At 41.7% G+C, this 18,497-nt stretch overlaps 1 protein-coding gene across 3 annotated transcripts in view; it reads right to left on the bottom strand.

Annotated features, from left to right (window-relative positions):
* The window catches only part of HOMER1 (homer scaffold protein 1), a 114,290-nt gene extending 97,359 nt beyond the window's left edge, over positions 1–16,931 (bottom strand). Inside the window, exon 1 of one of the 3 annotated variants that reach the window (XM_045847881.1) lies at positions 16,843–16,931. In XM_045847881.1, coding sequence (XP_045703837.1) covers positions 16,843–16,844 — 2 coding nt within the window. In that variant the 5' untranslated portion in view covers positions 16,845–16,931. Of the gene's footprint in view, positions 1–2,779; positions 2,855–3,371; positions 5,168–16,842 lie in introns of those variants that run through there. The other 2 variants (XM_045847880.1, XM_045847879.1) reach the window with 2 other exon arrangements.
* Positions 16,932–18,497: the final 1,566 nt, after the last annotated feature.

Here is an 18,497-nt window from a genome sequence, read left to right as displayed (position 1 = left end):
GAACAAATAAAAAATTAACTATTTGCATCTAACTTCTGTAATGTTAGAAATGATTGCCTTTGCAGCCCTGCCCAGGTGTCTCAGTTGGTTGGAGCATTGTCCAGATGCGCTAAGGTTTCAGGTTCGATTCCCAGTGAGGGCACGTACAAGGATCAAGTACTGAATGCATAAATAAGTGGAACAACAAATTGATGTTTCTGTCTTCCTCTCTCTCCACCTCTCCTTCACGCTCTCAAATCAATAACTAAATTTTTTTTGAAAAAAAAAAAAAAGATTGCCTTTCTAACTACGCCTGTTCACATTGCAGTGCTGGATCAAGATTTCCTCATTTTTGCTACAGTAGCTCCCAGAGAGCAGCACCCAGTAGCCTAAGGCAGAAAGAGGAGGTGTCAGCTTTCTCTCTCAGTAAAGAGACTCAGTTCAGGTTGCAATGCAGCAGCACCCACTTCCATGCTTCAGGAAGTTATCCAGGGAAAGGCAGAAAAGAGGGTTTCCAAAGGTTCCCACAGGCAGGTGAGATAAATCAGAAACAGCATTAACAACCCTCATTAGCAGGAAGAATCACATTAATTCTTTAGGGAAGTGGGAGGGAGGATTTTCTATTCCTTCATTGATGGCACTAAGATGCCAATATGTGAGCTAAGCAAAACAAGATAGCATGAAACAACTCATTGAAGTTACTTGGTTTCTGTTCCCTACTCTAATAGTTCTGAAATAGCTACTGACTCACTGCTCTCATTATGAGATACTACTTGGAGGATTGGGGGTCCTACCTAACAGGGGCTCCTCACCCAGGCTTCGAAGCTTTTCATAGACTTTATCTTACATACATGAATTGCTCTAATTCTTGGGGGTCTGATACACCTATTTCACAAGCCAATACTTCCACCGCCTTCACTTAATTAAAACAGTGCAGGCAGCATCCAAGATACTTTGACAGACTCGGCCAACTGTCAGTTTCAGCTGTTCTTTTCCGTTTCCACTGTAGTTGATAAACTACTATTACAGGAGCCAAGTTTATTTCTGCCTGAATTAATCACTCATTTTCTTTAAAAATAATTCATTTTGCTTACACTTTGCCTCTAGACTTGCAATTTTATCCATAATTAAGGCAAAGATAAATTATTATAATAACCTAATGTTGGTCAAAAATATATTCATAAAATGTGAAACTCTTCACCCACAATATTAAGTTTTAGATACTTGTTAGAGGAGGTTAATTCATGATTGCCTGATACAACTTTAAAGACCATTTAAAGCTCTGTTTCCTTTTGTCTTAAATAGGCGCAAAGGGCTATGCTTATTCCATACTTACTAGGTATAAACACCTACCAAGTGTAGAAATCTCCACACTTGGGGCTATGCCTTTCTTGTGTGCTCTTCTAATTCCACCCACCCACCCTCTCTTGACAACCCTGCGTGAGCGAGTCTATCAATGAGAATGGGGCACAGCCCCAAATAATGCCATAAACACTCCTTTTCCTCTCTATTCCACCTTTAAGACTTATTAAGAAAAGGGTAAATAAATTAGCTTGTAAACAAATTTAATTACACTGAAGTATCTAAAAGGTGAGCTATGTGTGGGGGCTTGTTTTCAGATACTAAATACCAGACCCCTTAGTATTAAATTCATCCCCAACTTCCCTTGGTAAAACGATGAGCATTCACGGAGATTTAAGGCTATGGAAAAACAATTTTCTTCCATGATGCCACCACTCCACTGTCTACAGAGAATTCAGCATTCAACATGAAAAACTGTCATTTGATTTTTTTTACTCATGTTTTAAACAGAAGAGCTGTAGATTCTCAAGAGAAGCCATGTTTCAAAGGTTCTGAATAGTATTTTCCAGTATTTTCTTATTAAAGTTGGTGCAATTCACCCAAAATGTTTTTCAAATGCCATTATTTTTCAGCTTACATGCTTAAAAAGTGCTCAGCTAAAACAACCTCTCCATTTGAAAAATTTACTTCAAGAAACTAGTAATCAAAATAGAAAGAGAAGAAAAAGAAAATAATTCACCTTTATAGTATAGAAAAAAAATTTAAACTCATCTAAGTCCTTCATTTTACAGATAAGGAAATAGAGTCCATACAGGTTAAGTAACTTGCCATAGATCACAAAGCACATTGAGATATTTTAATTGCTCTTAGCAGATCCCCAATCATGCAAGTTAGAAATGTTCTCATCAATTGTCATTTAAATTTTAAAACTATCACTCTTTCTCATTAATTCCTGATGAAGGACTCCTACAACATGTTCTACATTTTCAAAATTGTTCAAGTCAATAAACTTTGAATTCTAACTACAAGAAAAAAGATAGTATCTAAGAATTTCCCTCCAGAAGTTTCAAGAAAGTAAGATTAGGTGTGTACACCCCTAAGCTGTCATAATGGATTTCAAAGTATATCCTTTTTATCACTGTCTCCTAACTACATTTTACGTGTGTTGTTTAACCACCACAAAGAAAAAGAGAGAAAATTCTAGAAGTTTCTCTTTGACAAACAACATCAACAATCTGTCAATGAAATGATTACACGATTACTCCATTAACATATTATGGGTTTCCGGCTTAAATTAGGAAATCACTAGCATTTTATCAATTTACTGAGTGAAGAGCTAACAAAAGGTTGGAAAATGCACTCTTAGTTGACTTTGGATCTGAAAGAAGGTGAAGATCTGACATTATTAACACAAACTGAAGACCTGAGCAAACAACAGAAGCAATGAACAAGTTCCTTCAATAAAAAGCTCTTTCTTAGTCAAGTTCTGACTTCTTACCAAGTGCACCAGCACTGTGGAGAGGACATCAGTAAGACTTTCTGATTGTCATTTTCATGCCCCAATAAATCAACTCTGCACATGTTAGCTTTGGATATTCAAGGGCAAAGCAGAGGGCACAGTGAGGGGAACAATTTACATTGGATCATTTTCAAGGACTGTAGTCTAACCACTCATTACAACTGTTTCTTTGTGCAACTGATTACTCTCAAAGTACTGAGAGAATGCAGTACTGTACTTCTCTGGAAGCCACCGGCAACAAAACCTAAGAAAACATGATTCTGATTACAAACTGATGCGGCAGTTTGACAAGTGCAGTGTGTGTTGTCTTCTTAAATAGCATGAACGTATGTTTATTATAACCTCTGGGTGTCACGCCACAAAAAAGCAAACAAAACACTTGTTAAAAGGTTAACATACCTATACTTTTAAAGTACGGACAGCTTACGAAGGTAGCAAATTTGTGTGAACACATAAAACATGATCACCACCACGACTCAGTAACGCGCGCGCGCACACACACACACACACACACACACACACACACACACACACACAGTTCAAAGCTCTGTTAAGCACCAAAAATCCTTACCCCATTTTGCCCAATGAAAACTTGCTTTGAAGTTTCTGCTGTTATGCTACGGAATAACTTCCAGAGGAATTTCTCCGTCTGCTATTTCGCAGTTGCTTTTCCACCCCCCGAGGTCCTTTTCTGGAGGTATTTCAGTAATGCTGACAATTCAGTTAGTTCCCTTATGTAAAATGATCTCTCTCTCGTAAATACCAAAACGTTCGAACAGAGGTGGCATTTGATTATTAGAGTTAAAATGCTGCGCGGAGGAGACAGCGGTTAACTCTATTCCACAAAATGAGTCTACGCGTCAGAAAACGCAGAATCCAGCTTCACCGAGTCCTATAAAAAATGAGTTCGGTGGTCATTTCGTTCTTGCTCTCCTCCGCTCACGGAGAGCCAGGTAACTCGGGCTTTTCGGTGCTACTAAGGCTGCGGGTTCAAATTTCTCTACCACACCAGGTCCTGGGGGTGGAGCGTGCAACCCAATGCGACGTGCACTTTATAGAGAGCCCTACGAGAAAATAAAAATCCTAAAGCAGTAATGTCACCGCTTCCCTGCACTCACATTAGAAAAAGCTATATAGAAAAAAAAAAACCTCCTCGAAGTGCAAATCCGGCAGCTCGAGACGTGCACAGCACTCCACATTGAAATCTGTCTTTTGAATGTTTTTCGCCTCCTAAGACTCGGAGCAGAGAAGAGGTGGGGAGGAGGAAGAGAAGGCTGGGCAGAATCGATTCATTCTCCGGAGGAGAATAAACGGAGCCATTTCCAGGCTGGCAGCAGGCTGGGGGCGCAGCTCACGCCGGAGAGCAGGGGGAGGGGGCCGATCCCACCTCCCTCAGCCCCTTCCCGCCTCCCGCTGCCGAGCACAATGGAGCCTGGATTCCACCCGACCCTTCATTCGCTGCTGCCCACTCTTCCCTCCTCTCCAGAGCACAGCAGGTCCAAGGCTCCCGTCGGCGGAGAATGAATGAATCAGAGAGCCAAGCCCCACGCTGCCCCCGGCACCTTGCCCCCACCTCCTGGGCAGGCAGAGAGGTGGAGGACGTAGCAGAAGTGTCGATGGGAGCCCGCCGAGTCAAGGCAGAAGGATAATTCCGCGTCGGGGGCAGGAGAGTGGGACTCGAAGCCGCGGGAGAGCCGCTGCTCCAGCGCCCCCACCCCTGCTCCTAGCCCCTCACGCTCCGCGTAGCCGCCTCGAGCCGCCTTACAGTCCCCGGGCCCCCGCCGCCTCCTCACACTTCCATCACCGCCCGCCTCCGTCGGCCTTCAGCTCCCGCTCGGCAGCGCAGCGGCTGCCCGGGCGGCCCTGAAGCCCGCCGCTGCCTCTGCCTGCACCGGTCTCCGAGCGGAGGGCGCCCCTTCTCGGGTCAGCGCCACCCGTTCGAGCCCAGCACGGTGGCGGAGCTGGCAGCGGAGGGGAGGGTGGAGACGGGGCGGGGAGAACTGGGTGCAAGAGCGGTCCCTCCCCCTGCTCGCGGGAGGAGGCAAGAAGCAGCCGCTGCCGCGGAACCGCGGCCAGGCTCCGGGGACACTGGCGCTGACACGTCCCCAGGGCCCTGCTTGCAGCAGGAGGAGGCTGCGGGGAGGAAGGTGGTCCCGAGCTGGTCCTCGTGGGAGCTAGTCCGGCCCTCAAGTCCGTCGGTCCGTCCTTCCCTCCTTTCCGTCCCCTTCCCCTAGTGGCCGGTGGCAGGCGGCCCGTGCGCTCTGCTCCTGCGCTGGCTCCTGGCCCCACTCCTTGCCGCCACAGCCTCCTCCTCCGCACCCCACACCAGGTGCTCGCGCTGTGTCTCCATCCTCCCCGCAGGAGGACCTTTAAATAGCAACGTCAGCGCGCTCTTCTCCGCACATACGTCACCCGCCGCTCACGTCACCGGGGTGCGGGGGATGATGTCACGCGGCCGGAAGTACTGCTAAATTAGGGAAGGAGCAGGGGGAGGAGAATTCAGCGAGCTCCTCTGTGCCCACCTGTTCTCGATGCTCCTTAAAGGCCAAAGCACAGGAGACATGCCGAAAGGAGCTTGGAGAAGGAAGCGGCGGCGATTTCCTTGCAACACGGGTGCCAAATGCGAGTGAATCATTCATAGCAACAGTGCCCGAGTGTCAAGCGGGTGATATCCTATCTCCCACTCGCACCTCTGTTACAGCAGCATCCCCGGCTTTCTTAAGTCCCCTAGCACGGAAATGTGGGAGGAAAGCCTGATCACTAGTGATAGGTTATTTCTAACAAGACTAGAGAAAAATCACCTTAGTTTTCGAAAGTTATTAAATGCCAATTCTAGACATAGGAGACTTTAGAACTTCCCCCCACCCCCCAATTAGTGGTTACTTAAATCACGAAAGAATAAAGAGCGGAGCAATGAACAAATATCAATAATGTTATAAAGAATAGTAATTAATGGGCGAGAAGGAAAAAGGCCATCAAACGATCTAAGTGTTTTTACGTACCGAACAGTAATATTTAGACATTGTATAATGAGTCAGTCTTAACTTAGAAAGTTCACTCGTAAGTGTTATCATAGGTATAGCGAATGCCAGTATAGCCTCTCAATTCTGGTTTATCAAGAATATGTGTTCCAGTCTATGGAAATTAAAAATAAGAAAGAACACCAAATACCTTTTTCAGTTTTGAATATTAACACAAGCACATTTAGATTATTTTTGCCTTCCTTAGTTTGAGCTATATAATTACAATCCCTCTTAAAGATGTTGATTTTCATTTCCTACATGGTAACGGTGGACAGCCATTTACAGGTTTACTACCTGTATTTGTTGTGTGTATAATAAACTATATTTGACTGCTTTTCAAATTGCAATTACTACAAAGTTTTAAAATGTCTTTATTATTTTGATAATTTATTAGATACACTTAAATAATGAACTTTAATTTTGATTCATGACCCGGAAATAGAATTACTACTAATGCCAAAGGCCATTGTTATTTCAGAGTTAGTCTATAAATTCAGTGACCATGTTTTCCAAACCAAAATCCAGACACATTATTTGACAATAGACAAAATACTTGAAATCTGAAGTGACCTGGAAAATCCAGGAGATAGGTTTACCAACCTTTAAAGTGTTTATTAGGAGAGTTATAAATATATATCAATGCAGTTTAAGTGAATTTAAAAAAGCTAAACACTACAGAATTTATACCAGGTGTGGCTCTTCAAAAATGTTTTTAATGTTAAACTACTAACATGATTCCTAAGTGAGGAATATTGGTTTTATAGCTTTCTGCATTTACATTTTCTTGGTCAAGCTAGGAGCCCATCCTTAAAGGATACCTGACAGAATAGGACCAATGTGTAACTAAGCCAGGCTTTGGGGTTATCTTCACATTATAAAATCATGATCTTGCTTGTAATTTGAAATACTAAAAATAGTTTTTTAGAGTTATAATAAAGGTTAATAAAGAACAAAATCCTATTTGGTGGTTTGTTTAATATATATTATCATATTGATAGAAACTTGTACTAATTTATCTTTCATATAAATGGAGCTTCTTATGTATAAAATATTAACAATAAAACTGTCATCCTTCAAATGTCATCCCTTGGCTATTTCAAATTGAAATACAAATTATTTCCTTTCTGAACTAAATTACTTTTCTCTCTTTCCTGCTCTTTCTGTCCATGTTAAGTAAAGCTCACTTTATCATTATCAAACACTTCATTCTACTCTTTTATCATCACTTCTGGTTTACAATATTATTCCCCCCATCTTCACCCAACTGTCAAAACGGCCTATCAGCTGCCTCCCTGCCTTTACACTGCTGACCCTTCGTTAGAGTTTCTACTTTTCGAAGCTACATGATCGCCTCTCAACTGCTCTTTTGTCAACTGAAAACTGAGAGCAATCTTTTTCCTATATAAATTTAATGGTTCATTGTAATATAATTATTCAAAGTTTATGTGATTATTTAACTTCAGCTTCTGCTTGTAATGTAGGAAATTCTGCCAATAATTTTTCAATTTTTTTTCTAGTTTGAGTGGGGATTTAGTGTATCAGGGAATCTATATGTCCATGTACCCAAAGGAATAAGTAAGACATTTTTTGTTTCATGGAATTTCTGCTCAGGAATAAAATAATAAAGTAAGTGTTTTTTCTCCTCCCTTGAAACAATTCTAATACAATTTTGGGAGGAGTCAGAGAATCAGTCTATGGTTTTTCATCAAAAAGCAAAATATCTTTTCTCCTAAAACTGGGCTGAGGTATCCCAAATGCTAGTCGTGAATTTCTAACCATAATTGCTTTGTATGTTTTTTAGAATAGTGAGCTTCCTAGAGAGTAATTTTTTTTTAACCGGAAGAGGCAGAAAGTACTTGGGGAGATTTTCAAATTTTAACAGTTCCTGTTTCCCACTACACTCTGAAAATTTGTGAAGAGGTTTATGAATACCCTCTGATTTTAGAAACTGTGGGCGAAGGCATCTGTTTTAGTTACAGAGTTTACTTCATTGCCCTTAATAGGAGATGGCAATATTCAATGAGTGTTCATAGATTGGTCATGAGGTATGCCTTTTTCAATGAAAAGACACCTAAGAGATAGAAAAATTTTGCAGGAAAGACAGTTAAAGCCAGGTTATATTTTTAATTTCTTGTATGAGATAATAGCAACTCCTTTTCAACTTCCCTCTTTTTATTTTTTAATATATTTTATTGATTATGCTATTACAGTTGTCCCAATTTTCCCCTTTCCCCCCTCCACCTGGTACCCTCATTGCCTCCAGCAATCCCTGCCCCTTGGTTCATCTCCATGGGTCATGCATATAAATTCTTTCACTACTCTATTTCCTATACTGTTCTTAACATCCCCTGTCTATTTTGTACCTAACAATTTGTACCTTCTTTTTTTATTTTTTATTTGTTCTTAACATTTTTTAAATATATTTTATTGATTATGCTATTACAGTTGTCCCATTTTCCCCCTTCACTCCCCTCCACCCTGTACACCCTCTCCCACCCATATCCCCCCCTTTAGTCATGTCCATGTGTCATACATATAAGTTCTTTAGCTTCTACATTTCCCATACTATTCTTACCCTCCCCCTATCTATTTTCAACTTACATTCTATGCTACTTATTCTCTGTACCTTTTTCCCCTCTCTCCTCCTCCCACTCCCCTGTTGCTAACCCTCCATGTGATCTCCATTTCTGTGGTTCTGTTCCTGTTCTAGTTGTTTGCTTAGTTTCTTTTGGTTTTGCTTTAGGTGTGGTTGTTCATAATTGAGAGTTTGCTGTCCTTTTACTATGCATGTTTTTTCTTTATCTTCTTTTCTTAGATAAGTCCCTTTAACATTTCATAAAATAAGGGCTTGGTGATGATGAACTCCTTAAACTTGACCTTATCTGAGAAGCACCTTATCTGCCCTTCCATTCTAAATGAGAGCTTTGCTGGATAAAGCAATCTGGGATGTAGGTCCTTGTCTTTCATGACTTGGAATATTTCTTTCCAGCCCCTTCTTGCCTGTAAGGTCCCTTTTGAGAAATCAGCTGACAGTCTGATGGGAACTCCTTTGTAGGTTACTGTCCCCTTATCTCTTGCTGCTTCTAGGATTCTCTCCTTTGTTTTTACCTTGGCTAATGTACTTATGATGTGCCTTGGTGTGTTTCTTCTTGGGTCCAACTTCTTTGGGACTCTCTGAGCTTCCTGGACTTCCTGGAAGTGTATTTCCTTTGCCAGAATGGGGAAGTTCTCCTTTATTATTTGTTCAAATACACTTTCAATCAGTTGCTCTACCTCTTCCCCTTCTGGTACCCCTATAATTCAGATGTCGGAACATTTAAAGATGTCCTGGAGGTTCCTAAGCTTCTCCTCATTTTTCTGAACTCTTATTTCTTCTTTCTTTCCTGTTTGGTTGTTTCTTTCTTCCTTCTGGTCCACTCTATTGTTTTGAGTCCCAGTTTCCTTCCCATCACTATTGTCTCTCAGTGGATCTTCCTTCATCTCTTTTATGGTAACCTGCATTTTTTCATCTAATTTGCACCCCAAATCAACCAATTCCGTGAGCTTTCTGATCACCAGTGTTTTGAACTGTGCATCTGATAGATTGGCTATTTCTTGGTCGCTCAAAAGGATGAGTCCTGGGGGACTGATCTGTTCTTCTGATGGAGACATGTCTCTCTCCGTCTCTCCTTCCCCCCGCCCCCCGTCTGGTCGCTCTTGTTACAGTGAGGGGCGGAGCCTTAGGTATTTACCTGGGCTGGGCACCCCAGTCGCTACATTGTGACGTTGTATGTGGGGACAGGTGCGGGGATGGGAAGGAACAATGGCGGTAGTTCCATTCTCCTGGGATCACAGTCCCTTCTCTGGGATCCTGGGTTGCGCGCTCTGCCCTGGTCCACAATCACTGCTTCACTGGGTCTGCCAGCCCCTGCTTGCGTACTCAGGGTCCACCGCTGAGATCTTGCGTGCCCTGGATGGCTTACGCGCCGAGTTCGCACTGAGTTCGCACCAAGTTCTCCCCATCAACGCGCGCCGCTGCCGACCCGCGCCCGCCCGGCTCCGCCCCTCCTACTGGTCTGGATGAACAGGTCTACTTCAACTTCTTGGCTGTCCGACTTCCATTCAGATAAATTCTCCATCAGTTCTGGGTGTTATTCTAGCTCTAAATTGTTGTTCTAATCTTGGTTGTGCGTGGAGGTACAGTGCATCCACCTATGCCTCCATCTGTTTGATGAAGCTGTGTCCCCAGGCTCAAAATTAGCAGGAGGAAGAACATGTTCTGTATCAGATCTCCTAACATGGAACTACTTTTAAGGGACTAGTTGAAGCCCAACCTACTGAGTTTTGTTCGGTTTTGCTTTCAGAATCGCTTTGAGGCAGGAGACAGCATAGGAAGAACTCTGAGAATGCACTGCTGTTGCTGGTCTGCATGACTCTGTGTGAGTAGTTCACAATTTGTACCTTCTTAATCCCTGCACCTTTCCGCCCATTTTTCCCCTTCCCCCTCCCAGGTGATATCCCTCCTAATGATCTCCATGCCTATGATTCTGTTCCTGTTCTGGTTGTTTGCTTAGTTTGTTATTTGGATTCAATTATTGGTAGTTGTAAATCTATTGCCATTTTAATATTAATTGCTTTGATCTTTTTCTTATATATTCCCTTTAGTATTTAATATAATAATGGCTTGGTGATGATGAACTCCTAGCTGTACCTTGTATGGGAAGCACTTTATCTGCCATTCAATTCTAAATGATAACTTTGCTGGATAGAGTAATCTAGGTTGTAGGTCCTTGCTTTTCATCACTTTGAATACTTCTTGCCAGTCTCTTCTAGCCTGCAAAGTTTCTTTTGAGAAATCAGCTGACAGACTTATGGGAACTCCATTGCAATTAACTCTGGTTTTCACTTGCTGCTTTTAAGATTCTCTCTTTGTCTTTAACTTTTAGCATTTTAATTATGATGGGTCTTGGTGTGGTCCTCTTTGGGTCCATCTTGTTTGGGACTCCCTGTGCTACCTGGACTTGTATGTCTATTTCCATCACCAAATTAGGGACATTTTCTTGTATTATTTTTTCAAATAAGTTTTTGATTTCTTGCCCTTTCTCTTCTCCTCCTGTCATCCCTATTCAGATATTGGTATGATTGAAGATGTCCCAGAGGCTCCTAAGCCTGTCCTCATATTTTTGAATTCTTTATTCTTCCTACTGTTCTGATTGCTTTTTTCTGCCTTGTGTTCCAATTTGATTCACAGGCTCATCCCCTCCACTCTTGTTTCCCTGTAGATTTTCCTTTTTTTTTTTTTTAACATATTTTATTGATTATGCTATTACAGTTGTCCCATTTCTCCTCCTTCATTCCCCTCCACCCTGCATACCCTCTCCCACCCACATTCCCCCCTTTAGTTCATGTCCATGTGTCATAAGTTCTTTAGCTTTTACATTTCCCATACCATTCTTGCCCTCCCCTTGTCTATTTTCTACCTACTGTCTATGCTACTTATTCTCTGTAGCTTTTCCCCCTCTCTCCTCCTCTCACTCCTCTGTTGCTAAACCTCCATGTGATCTCCATTTCTGTGGTTCTGTTCCTATTCTAGTTGTTTGCTTAGTTTGTTTTTTGTTTGTTTTAGGTGTGGTTATTAATAATTGTGATTTTGCTGTCATTTTACTATACATGTTTTTTATCTTCTCTTTCTTAGATAAGTCCTTTTAACATTTCATATAATAAGGGCTTGGTGATGATGAACTCCTTTCACTTGACCTTATCTGAGAAGCAATTTATCTGCCCTTCCATTCTAAATGAAAGCAATCTTGGATGTAGTTCCTTGACTCATGATTTGGAATACTTCTCCCCATCCCCTTCTGGTCTCTTTTGAGAAATCAGCTGACAGTCTCATGGGAACTCCTTTGTAGGTTACTGTTTCCTTATCTCTTGCTGCTTCTAGGATTCTCTCCTTCATTTTTACCTTGGCTAATGTAAGTATGATGTGCCTTAGTGTGTTCCTCCTTGGGTCCAACTTCTTTGGAACTCTCTGAGCTTTCTGGACTTCCTGAAAGTCTATTTCCTTTGCCAGATTGGGGAAGTTTTCCTTTATTATTTGTTCAAATAACTTTTCCACATATTGTTCTTCCTCTTCCCCTTCTGGTACCCCTATAATTCAGATGTCAGAACATTTAAAGATGTCCTGGAGGTTCCTAAGCCTCTCCTCATTTTTTTGAATTCTTGTTTCTTCATTCTTTTCTTTTTGATTGTTTCTTTCTTCCTTCTGGTCCACTCCATTGATTTGAGTCCCAGTTTTCTCCCCATCACTATTGATTCCCTGTGCATTTTCCTTCATTTCACTTGGCATAGCCTTCATTTTTTCATCTAATTTGAGACCAAATTCAACCAGTTTTGTGAGTATCCTGATCACCAGTGCTTTGAACTGTGCATCTGATAGGTTGGCTATCTCTCGTTTGCTTAAAAGTACTGATTTTGAGGCTTTCACTTGTGTTTGAGCCATCTTCCCCCCACCCCACCCTTTGGTCTGGTTGTGGCTATTACATATGAGGGGTGGAGCCTTAGGTGTTCACCAGGGCAGGGCACCCCAGTCGCTGGGTTGCGATGCTGTATGTGGGGGCGGGGTCTGAGAGGGAACCATGACGCTTGCTTCGATCTCGGTCAGACTTCAGTCCCTTTCACCACTTCCCTCAAGCAAACTGGGCCTTTCTGGTGCTAATTCCTATGTGGGTGGGCTTGTGCATGTTCTAGGACCCCATGATCTCTTAAACTCTCCTCTGAGGCTGGGAGTCTCTCCCTGTGCCTCAACCCCCACAGGTGTTTTCAACCAGTGCCCTGAGGCTCTATTTCCTTGTGCTGGGACCCTGAGTTGTGCACATTGCCTTGCTTCACTATCGCCGCCTTGCTGGGTGTGCCGGTTGCCACTCTGCGCCCATGTTATACCAGCTGCTGCCTGCCCACCCAGGGTCCTCCTGCTGTGATCTTGCATGCCCAGGATGCCTTACGCTCCCAGTCCCACTGCTCTTTGTGCCTCGACCCCTCTCCACCCACCTGGCTGACTCCACCCCTCCCACCGGTCTAGATGATATGTCTATTTTAACTCCTTGGTTGTCTGACTTCCATACAGTTCAATATTCTGTCAGTTCTGGTTGATATTCTGTTTCTAAATTATTGTTGCCCCTATCTTGGTTGTGTGAGAAGGCACAGTATGTCTACCTATGCCTCCATCTTGGCCAGAAGTCTGTAGATTTTTCTTTATTTCATTTAATGCAACCTTCATTTCTGCCTGGGACTTTTTTATACCTCTGAAGTACCCAGTGAGTTACCAGAGCATCCTGATGACCAGTAATTTGAGCTGAGCATCTGATAGGTTGCTTATCTCCATTTCATTTAGTTCTTTTTCTGGATTTTTGTTCTGTTCTTTCATTTGGGCCTTATTTCTTTGCCTCATTTTGGCAGCCTCCCTGTGTTTGTTTTTTGTTTCTGTGTATTGTGTAGAGCTGCTTTGACTCCCTGTCTTAACATACCTGTTAAGTTGTATGGGGCAGAGCCTTTGTTAATTGCCGGGTGGGGCAATGTGTGTCACCGTTCTGTTCTGTGTGGGAGAGGGCTCACAGAGGGGATAATGCTACTGCCTGGCCTCTGGAGTTTTGCCCAGGAGGAAGCTAACTCGCACTTCACTTTCTCCCCCTATGCCACTAGTGCCCCTCAGCTGTTGCCCTGGTGCTGAATTCCAGAGGGGGTGGGTCTGTATGAGTCCTAAGTCAGTTTCAGGCCCTTTCAAAGGACACAGTTTCTTCCATCATCCTGCCCCCCAATGGTGTTTACAGACAGAAGTTCCAGGAACTTATCTTTCTGGTGCTGGGACCCTGGGCTGTGTGGCCTGGACTGGGGCTGAAATCCCTTGCTCCTAAGGTATCCCTCCCATTTTTAATCCACCACAGAGGGATGTGGGACTGCCTGTTCCCATCTGCCACTCCATGCTTCTCCAAACATCTTCACATCTCTGCTCCTCCTTCCTGTCTGGATGAAATGTGGCTTCTTTAATCCTTGGTTGTCAGACTTCCTATGCAGCTTGATTTTCTGACAGTTCTGGGCATTAATTTGTTTTGTAGTCTGGTTGTATTTTTTGATTAGTTGTGCACAGAGGTGAGGCATGTTTACCTACAACCCCATCTTGACCGGGAGTCTCAAATTCCCTTTTTTTTAATGACCAAAATACCACTATTGCTTCAAATAAAGTCATAGGTAGAAATAAAAGATATCTTTGCATACAATAGAAATTTCAAAATTCCCAGTTTATGCCACATAGTTATATGAAGAAACTAAGTAACCAGGAAAAGCTAAAAGTAATAAGAAAAGAATGAAAGAGTTGTAGGGAAACAGAATTCATCCCGTTAGTCCACCAAAGTCATCTGACATCCTCTACAATATAGCAGATATTGGGTGCTGGTAAAAAGTGTTTAGCCTGTTCAAAACCACCCTTCACTATAATCAATAATGTTCTGAACAGAAATAGGGTAGTTAATAATCTCAAGGATGGGAGCATAGTGGCATCTCAAAGACAATAACTTAAGGACACTTTTTACTCTTCTGTGTGTCTGCAACCAGAGGGTTGGGGAGTGGTGGAGGGAGGGGCATTAGAGAATTATTCTCAGGAAATGCATGATGTGGTGTATATGGGAAATAATCCCATAGAACTTTCTTGCTCTGATTTTTACCGTGAATTCATTATTTGTTTTCTAAATATGGTTAAAGAGATGTAAATGTAATTCCAGACATATGAAAGAGCATATAAGATAGCTTTCAGTTGGTGCTATAAGAAAATGATTGTACAACTATATATGTAGATTTTTTTTAATATTCAGAAAAGGGGATATGGTGCCTTTGAAAAAATTATCTGGCTTAACTGCTAGGTTGTTTGTTTGTTTGTTCTAAACAACAATTACAGAGAACAGGCTGGAAAAAAATGCAGATCTTCAGAGCACTACAGTATAGAACACAGAGTAAAGCTTGTGCTACACCAATACAGTTACTGAGAATGCAATGCTGTGGAAGCTGATTGCCATGGTAACCCAATAATCTTTTTCATGAATGGGGGAACAAGACAACTATGAGGAAAATGTTTTAAATGAGCTACCTTATTTTGTGATTTTTTTGGTGCAAGTTAGGGACAAAAGAACACCCTAGATGAACAACACCCTTATGCAAGGAAGTTGCCTTACTATGAAAGGAGACTAAGACAAAAAATCAGGGCTATTTCAAAGAGAGACAGAGGTTTAAGATGGCAGGACATAATCGGCAGAGACTCGGACATGGCTGAAGAGGGCTGACACAGTACCTGGAAACTGTGTTAAAGGTTCTTCCAAAAATAAAAGGTCAGAATAAAGATTGCTAACATTTGGGAGATTCAGTCAAGATATTTCATGAGTTATTTGTGAAGTTTTAAAAATTTCTTTATTTCTTTTAATCTGATTCTAAGCAGTAATTTCTCTAAAAATTAAAATGGAAATGGCAAATACATCTTTAGCCAATATCTATTCTTTTATTTTAATAATGAATTACATCCATGATAAATATGAATATATAGATATAGATATGACTGCATTGATTGTATTGTATCATCTGCTAAAATGTCTTACCCTTAGAATGAAACTCCATGTCTTGGCCTAAGAGGCACTGTGTGATAGGCCCCTGCCAACCTTTCTTACCTTGATTACCATCCACCCAGCCCCCATTGCTAGTGTGTGAGTTAGTATATCAACTGCAAGGAACAGAAATCCCACCTGATGGTGGCTTAAGCTATAAGGTTGTTTTTCATTTGTTTATTTACTTAACAAAAAGTCTGAAGGTAGGTGATTCTACAGTTGGTTTGGAAGGTCCAAGGTGTCATTAGGGTCCACGCTCTTTCCAGCCTTTCACTTTGCCGTTTTCACGTCTTGCCTTTTAAACTTGGTTTCTTGTCTCCTGGTTGTTAAAAGACTGTTGGATTGCTAAGCATCACATTCTCACAAAGAGCACCCAAAACAGAAAGGGAGGGAAAAAGACTGAGGAGTTTCCTCCTCTATGTACGCTTCTTACCAAAGAGAAAAACTCTCAAGGGGCCCCCAGAAAATTCCCTCTCATGTTGCATTGGCCAGAACTGGGTTGCATGCCCATCCCTAAATCAATCACTGACAGTTTGAGACAAAATTTTTCTGATTCACTTACACAAATGATGGTTTGTCCCTTGAGTCTACATATTGTGTCTAAACCAAATTAGAGATCTCACAGCAAGGAAGAAGAGGCAATGGCTGTTGGGTAAGGAAACCACTTATTTGCCACACAAGCCAAAAGCCACTCTGGTATTCCCTCTACTCTTAAGATATGATAAGATGGTTCCAAATACAGAGTCTTTGCCACCTGTAAAACATATGTCCAAGATCTTCACACTCCTCATTATTCAGCTTTATGCTCAAATTGCATCTCTTGAGCAAAATGTCCTCAACATCCTGTATAAAATATCTTGATATTCATAGCCACTCACGCTCAGGTCTGCATTAATAGAATTAGTTGCCCCATCATTGACTTAGCGCTTCATCATTATGTGTACTAATGCAGAAACTAGCTGTTTGACCAGTTGTTGCGATGATGTAGGAAAGATGTTTGTATCATGTAAGTGGTTGGATATAAGACCCTTAAAGTCATTTTTTAGTCAAAGATTTTATGACTACTCAAGTCTAAGCTGATATCAAAGCAGTCCTTCACCATTAGGTTTTCTACGTTGCCTTCTTTAGAGAACACCTCCTCTCCTCTGCTGTTAATCATTTCCACTGCACAACTTACTGTTTTCTCTATCATACTCCAACCTCGTGTCTAGCCTATTGAATAGTTCCATTTGAGTGTTCTTATAAATCAAAATGGTTAAAACAAATTAAACACCTAATCTGTCATAATTGTCCTCTTTGGATATCCTTATTTCTGTAAATAATAGGTCAAGCAAGACTAACATTTACTGGAGTAAAAAAACAAGCTTTTTAAAAAATTAAACAGCTAATTACTTACATAGGTAGCAAAAGCAGGAACAGCAAAGGTGCCAGCTCCCCCTGTCCCTTGTCCCACAGAACAACACAGAAAGGAAAGAGACAATGCAACGTGAGTAGTGGAATATCCTGTTGCTTCCAGCAGCTAGTAGTTTTATAGCCTGCAGGTGTACGCTAAGGGATGGGGGAGGGGTTGTTATATAATAAAGAACAGTGGCTGGCCTTTGTTTCGGGTTCCTGGGAGGTAACCTCTAAATTCTTAAAATTCTCCAAGAGATAAAATCTTTGTTATTCATGGTGCACACCTGAGTTTATGCTAATAAGAAAACTCAGGATGGGGGCTGGCCAGCTGAAAATATGAACTATGTAATTAAAGGATTGGGGCTTTGATCCAGGTGATATCAGCCCAACCTCTGGGGAGAGACTGAGTTCTATCATCTCAACAGTGATTCAATCAATCGTGCCTACATAAAGAAATCCTGGTAAACACTGTGGACATAGAGGCTCAGGTAGACTTCCCTGCTTGGTAATCATACATTGATGTATAGAAGGGTTACATGTTGTGAAGACAAGGAAGCTTTACATGGGAAGGACATGAGACCCTCCTGACCCTGAAGGACATGGGACCTTCTAAGAACTTGCCCTATACATCTCTTCTGTTGGCTAATCCTGTTGTATCTTTTACAATAAAATTATAATAATAAGTATAGTGCTTTTCTGAGTTCTATGAGTTGTTCTAGTGAATTATCAAACGTGAAGGAATAGTGGGAACTCCTGAATTTGTAGCTAGTTGGTCAGAAGTGTGGGTGTCCTGGGAAACCCTGAGCTAGTGGCTGGTGTCTGAAGTTAGGGCAGTCCTGTGGGGAACTGTGCCCTTAACCTGTGACATTTGACCTAACTTCGGGTAGTTAACATCATAATTGCATGATAGAGGGGAAGGCAGAAAATCTCATACCTCTTCAGAACCTAGGAGAGGATGAGAAATTTTCTGACAATACCCTCCTGGAAGATATGGAGACAGTGAGAAATGGCCTTGAAGTAGTTTCTTGCAGGCTTCCCATGGTTTCATGTTCCAAGAGGATCATAAGACCATTTGCTAAACTTAGATCAGCTGTACTTTAAGCTTTGCATCAAAAAGGGTTTGGAAATATGTTTACCAAAGTGCTGGCAGTTGTTATCCCTGAGTCATGGAATCAGAAGACTTTTGACTTTCTTCTTGATACTTTTCTTTTTTATACTTTGTAGAATATAAAAAAAGATGTAGGGACTGGTTAAGTGTGGGCTCTGGAAAAATCCTTTCTGGGTTTGGATCTCAACTCTGTCATTTGGTAGCTACATGTCCTTGATAGTAACCCATAGCCTGTTCTCCTAGTCCATGGGTTCAGTTAGCTCCAGATCCTCTGAAATGTGCATTCACTCCTCCTTTACCTTTTTCATTTACAAGAACATTGTGTGGAACTATCATTGTTTCCTGAAATGAAGATATAATATTTCCATGGCAGGGCCCTAATTTATCATCATTGTTTTCCTATTTAAATAAACAACTCAAAGAACAAACAAAAACCATGCCAGTTTGGCATGGTTTTCTTGGTAAGGCAAGGCCTCGAGCAAATTACTTAGCTTCTCTATACCTAAGTTTTCTCATTTGTAAAATGAAAATAATAGTAATAGTCCCTA

This window comes from Phyllostomus hastatus, unplaced genomic scaffold (genome assembly GCF_019186645.2).
Source record: "Phyllostomus hastatus isolate PE091 unplaced genomic scaffold, TTU_PhHast_1.1 phas_contig_58, whole genome shotgun sequence".
Lineage (NCBI taxonomy): Eukaryota > Metazoa > Chordata > Mammalia > Chiroptera > Phyllostomidae > Phyllostomus > Phyllostomus hastatus.
Note: the sequence above shows the minus strand (reverse complement) of the source record. Positions and strands in the feature narration are given on the sequence as shown.